We start from the raw sequence: 6,000 nt of genomic DNA, 5'->3' as shown, positions 1-6,000 counted from the left end.
TATTAAAGTTGATATAATCTAATAATATTTAATTTAATATTAAAATTAAAATATTTATAATATTTAATATTAAATTAATAGATTAATCATATATAATATTTAAAATTAAATAATTATATATTGTGCAACTTCATCTTCAACTGTACAACAACAGCATATAAAGCCTTCATCCTACTATATGAGGTCGCCTACATGAATAATTTTTCTCCATTGATCTTCAACTATAATATTATTTATTAATCTATATCTAGTTGATTAATAAATTATTAATCTATATTTACTAATCCGAGTTATAAAATTTAAAGTTAATTAAATTTTGACTAAATATTTTGATTTTGAATTTTATCATTTATCTTATTTAAATTTTCATTTTTTTCTAAAAATTGTTTCTTTGGATTTTAAAATGTAAAAAAAAAGGAAATTTAAAAATGAAATAGTTATAATATAAAACCTAACATTTTTTATCCTTTTTAAATTAAATTATATTACTTCCTTCCCTTTTTTAGAATATAAATTTATATTCTAAAAATGAAATAGTTATAATATAAAACCTAACATTTTTTATCCTTTTAGCTTTCAAATAAAACCTAACATTTTTTTATCCTTTTAGCTTTCAAATAAAACCTAACATTTTTTATCCTTTTTAAATTAAATTTATATTGTGTTTCTTCTCCTAAATATGTCTTGAAACGTGATCTTTTAAAAATTTGCCCTTAATATGACGTCGGAAAATGAGTAACCAAAACTTCAAAATTAAAATAGCTTGATCTATAGTATTATATAAGATATTTCTATTGATAGCGAAGATAAATGATGTCAAAATGATTTTTAGAAATATCATTAGGCTTCATTTGGAATAGCTTTCGTACTTTTTTTAAAAAATTTGTGCAAATTAACTATTTGTAGGGTGAGTTGAATGATCATGATTGGTTAATGAATATGATCAAGAAGTTAGATATAGTATTCTTAGTGTTAGGCCATGAACCCAGCATACAACTTGAGGAGCAAACTCGCATAATATCAGCCATAAAAGAGGCAGGAAATATTAAGGTATATCTAATCTTGAAATTCATTTAGAGTTTTCTTCAACCCAAATATAATTCAAATCAAATCAAAATTTTAATCTTAATAAACATTTTTACAAAATATGGGTATATTGTAAAACATATATAATAATATTTCTGTTTTTTATATAATAAATTAAAATTAAATTTAAATATGAGTTAATTTGGATATTAATTCATAGTGATTTGGAATGCAGAGATACTTCCCATCTGAGTTTGGATTTGACGTTCATAGACTTCAAATTTTGGAACCTGCAAAAAGGGTGTTAGCAATAAAGGTTAAGATAAGAGAAGCCATTAGAAAGGAAGGTATTCCCTTCACCTTCGTGTCAAGCAACTTTTGTTGCTCCTATTTTCTTTCAAGGCTTGGGCAGATAGAAGCAACTGGAATTCCTACTGATACAGTTTTCGTCCTCGGAGATGGAAACACTAAAGGTTATCAATTATCAACGCCTCTTTGCATTCATGCATTTATTCTCTCATTAAATTTTTAGATTGGGTAATATATCATATGCAAATGTTTATATTTGATAATGTTGGAAATTTATCTTTCAAAGTTAAATTTTAATAAATTCAAAATTATAATTTCATACAAAATACAACTCTCAAACTCACAATAACTATTTAGAATCTTTGCTTCTTTTATTGGTCCTTTCTTTTATCTTCGAAGTTTTTTTAAGTCATCTAAGTAACCTTTGTATCGTGTAACTTTTGTGGTACCTACTTTCTTTCATCTGTCGTTGGTTGCTCACTTTCTTCTTCCTTCTAAATGTCAAGAAATTAAAAATTACTCATCTTCACATATTTTTTTCACTCGTAAAAATCTTATTCATCAAACTCTGCATCATAATTAATAAGAGACTTGCTGCTAATTGGATTATAGAGCTTGCAGCCCTTAGAGCTTGATTCATAACTAATAAATACATATTTTTTACTATTATAATCAAGTTTTGCTCTCTTATTATCTATAACATGAAAATAAGCTACACTTCCAAAGACTTTGTGATAAGAGACCTATGGCTTCTACCTACTCCATGCCTATTATGAAGTTCCTACATGATTACTTCTTATAAGAGATTGATTTGTTAAGTTGAATGCACAAGTGAACTATTTGGCTCAAAACACTTTGGGCATGCTTAAAATCCAATCTTGAAAATGATTTGATTCTTATCCTATGCCAATCTATTTTGTTAAGGAGATATTAGAGTCATATAAGGGTGGGTGCTTTCTAACATCTTCAAACAAGTTAGTTGCCTCCTTTCACCTATCATCATTTAGCAAATTATTGATTGATTGATTCCCCTCTTTTACAAGCAATTGAGACTTAAATGAAAAGCCGCTATTCTAGATTCCCCATTTCATTACTAAATCTAAATTATATTATGCTAAATTTAAAAAAAAGATTCTACAATTTGTTTGCAAGTAATTTTAGGGGAGTTTCATAAAAATCAAAAAGTGGTCAACTAATTATGATATTTTTATATAATTTCCAATCACTCATATCATGATTGATTTTCCTTGCCTTTAAGTTCATCTATTTGATTATTATGTTCTTCCCTTTCTTATTATTTGATAAACACTTACACACTCTAAATCTTATTTTTTCTTTGGGGTATTAGCTAAGGTTGATATATCTCCTATTAATTCCCTTTGGGGTTGTTCAAAGGAGTGCGTTTATGAATAAAGATTAGTGATAAAAAGTTTCTTTAATTTTATAACCAAAAGAACTTATTTGAGCATGAGACTTGTGTTAATGTGGAAAAAGCAACTTTAGAAGAAAAAAAACTTCATTGAAAGAATAAAAAACAATTAATTGTAGAAAGATTTTCACTTGGATGACTTCTTTCTTCTTTTTGTAGGATCAATTTTAGACAGGTTTTAGAACTACTATATTTTCAATTTTTTTTTTTTACATGAAAAAGCTTCTCCTCTTCATTAAAAAAGCAAAAAAATAATTAACATACAAGGAAGATAAAACTTTATTTTAATCAAATTTCTATCCCATACTATTTCAACCAATAAGATGAGCCGATCGAGCGAAAGTTAACACAACTTCTAATACTTTGATATCAAAATATGTAACTTCAAAATGATTAATCCATATATTTCTTTTCTTGTGCCTCTTAAATCCTACTAAGACTGGTTCACCAAAGGAAAATGTTTAAGACAAATCATAGATAACATTGCCAATTCAGCTTTAACAAATTTTAAATTGACTTCCAGTTACAAAAACAACTGGAAACATTTCTATATCCCTCATCATCATTATTTTGGCATCACAATGCTCCACATGGATGTAGTCATATTTGTGGATGAGAACGATATTGCAACATATGCCATCAAAGCAGCAGAAGATAAAAGAACTCTAAACAAAATCCTCTATATGAGGCCTCCTGCCAACATCTACTCCCACAATGAACTCATTTCTCTTTGGGAGAGGAAGAAAAAGATAGCCCTTAAAAGAATATGCGTTGCAGAAGAAGAGGTCCTTAGAAGATAAATGGTAATGTATTTAAGCCTGAACTCAAAATGCTCCAGAAATATAGAATGCATGTCAAATGCTTCAGATAGTTCTATGATTTTTTTTCCCTGCAATTCTTACAGAATGTCCTCAACCATTCCCTTTCTTTTATGCAATTGCTCATGCCGGCTTCATCAAGGGGGAAACAACAAAATTTGATATAGATCCAACGGTTGGAGTTGAGGCTTCCCAACTATACCCAGATGTCAAATACACTACTGTTGAAAATTTTATGGATCAATTTCTGTAAGCTGTAGCTTACTCAAACTAAGCTAGCTTCATGCATCGCAAAATGCTTTACTTTGGCTGTAACTGTTCAGGCAACGAACTTAATGCGAAGTAATTTGATGCTACAGGTTTTCTATATTATTATTGTTTACCACAAAGATGAGTCGAGCTACAATACGTTATTTATTTATTTTTTTATCGAACACACAACCTAAATGAGTAACGCGTGTCAACAGCGTGTCAAGCATGTCAACACATGAAAGAATCAAATACTGCACAGTTTAGGTTTCGTTTGAGACGGCTTTTTTACTGCAGCTTGAAGCAATTTTTTAGTAAAAAATTTTTAATTTTTATGCTAAAAAACTGCTTCAAGAAGCATTACAAAAACCGTCCCAAACGAAACCTTAATATTATAAAATAGAGAAATTTACATGCATACCATAAAATTCTTATATTTTATGTATTTACATATCAACTACATGTCAAGCATATCAACACATGAATGAATCAAATACTGCATAGTTTAAGTTTCATTTGGGACTGCTTTTTTACTGCTTCATGAAGCAACTTTCTAATAAAAAAATTTTAATTTTTATACTAAGAAACTGCTTCAAGAAGCATTAAAAAACCCGTCCCAAACTAAGCCTTAATATTATAAAATAGAGAAATTTACACGCATACCATAAAATTCTTATATTTTATGTATTTACATATCTAATATATGAATATTTTATAATAAGTTATATACCACTTTGGTGCTACATCCCATCAAAATATATGTTTTACTTCAAATAAGTTAATATTAAAGATAATTTTAATGTAATTTAGATATTTGAATATTAAATAAGTAAATATACAGATTTAGATGTTATGCACATAATATATAGAGTTTTTTGGGTATATATGTAAATCCCCATGTAAATAATCGACGGATCACAGCTTCAAAGGAATAGTATTTAAAGTTTCTTTTATTTTATTTGCCTACAAATATTTGATTATTCAGCAAAGTTCAGCTTGAAAAAATTATTCATCAAGTACTAAGATTTATGCCACAGGGCTTGTGCTGATGTTGCTCAACAAATGAGACAACTATATATTGTTAAGATAGAACCAATGATAATCAAATAATCTTATCCTTCCTAATTCATATTGGGGTTTGGCAATCCAAAACTATATATAGATAAGCCTAAAATCGACTATTTCTAAAGCCAAAAAATTAGAAAAATAAAAGGAATGTAAAAAGCAACTAATCAATTAGCTGTAAGAATTTCTTACCACTCAGTTGGTCCTTCGGCACAATAATTCAAGATCAGATACAAAGGCCACTGCTGTAAGGGCTGATGCTTCACGTGAAGTTCATGAATGTAATAGGCTCCATGCCCAGCCAATCTATAATAGTCACAAAAAAATAATGCGAGTCATATGAAATGCAATGAGTGAAATGGAAGTTACCCAAGTTCCACTGCAGGTAACTAACTACCTGACTTCAGCCCTCTGTAATTTTTCTCATCATATCAACCTCAGTTGCTGATGAGCTCCCGAAGAAGAATAAAGAATTCTCCAGTTGATAAACCCAACTGGAACCATTGTTCCAACTAACCCAAGAGAATATAAGATAAGAATAATCAACGGGAGCAAGATGAGATATTACCTCAACAGTGTTCAGATTGTCAGTATAAGTATCTGCACTTCTGAATCATCTCCAGCACCCTTGTGAACTTCTCGATTACCACCATCACTTGTGATAGGCTTCTATAATATGGTTCCCATCCCAAGTCCACCTCGAGGTGACTCGGGCGACAAATCTAGAGCATAAATTGCAGCTTATCTGGGCTGTTCTGTACAATTTGTCACCATTATTTCATGCATGATGCTATCAATCATGCAGTTCCCATCTTAATTTAGTTCTTGCACAACTTGATTTAAATAATGTAAACGAACTTCATTCTGAGTGTTTCAATCAAACATATAATGTATTTATGGGCTATCCCACCCTTTCTCGCAGCCTCAACGAAGATGAAACTTTGAATGAAGAGAAGTCTCTGCATCAACAGTTCTGGAAGTGCATTGTCAAGATCATCCTCTGTACATGACAAAATAATTATATCAATTTCAACAGTTGAACATTTGTAATCAAATGCATTGACAAGAAAATTTGTTAGGCAACAAGCAATGTGCTAGTATTTC

At 29.4% G+C, this 6,000-nt stretch overlaps 1 protein-coding gene across 1 annotated transcript in view; it reads left to right on the top strand.

Moving 5' to 3' along the window:
- LOC110096543 (isoflavone reductase-like protein) overlaps positions 1-3,835 on the top strand; it is a 6,455-nt gene extending 2,620 nt beyond the window's left edge. The window contains exons 2-4 of the mRNA XM_028697540.1: positions 907-1,050; positions 1,262-1,499; positions 3,669-3,835. Coding sequence (XP_028553373.1) covers positions 907-1,050; positions 1,262-1,499; positions 3,669-3,835 — 549 coding nt within the window. The remainder of the gene's footprint in view (positions 1-906; positions 1,051-1,261; positions 1,500-3,668) is intronic.
- Positions 3,836-6,000: the final 2,165 nt, after the last annotated feature.

Source organism: Dendrobium catenatum, unplaced genomic scaffold (assembly GCF_001605985.2).
Source record: "Dendrobium catenatum unplaced genomic scaffold, ASM160598v2 fragScaff_scaffold_969, whole genome shotgun sequence".
Lineage (NCBI taxonomy): Eukaryota > Viridiplantae > Streptophyta > Magnoliopsida > Asparagales > Orchidaceae > Dendrobium > Dendrobium catenatum.
This window is presented reverse-complemented; position numbering and strand designations above follow the sequence as displayed.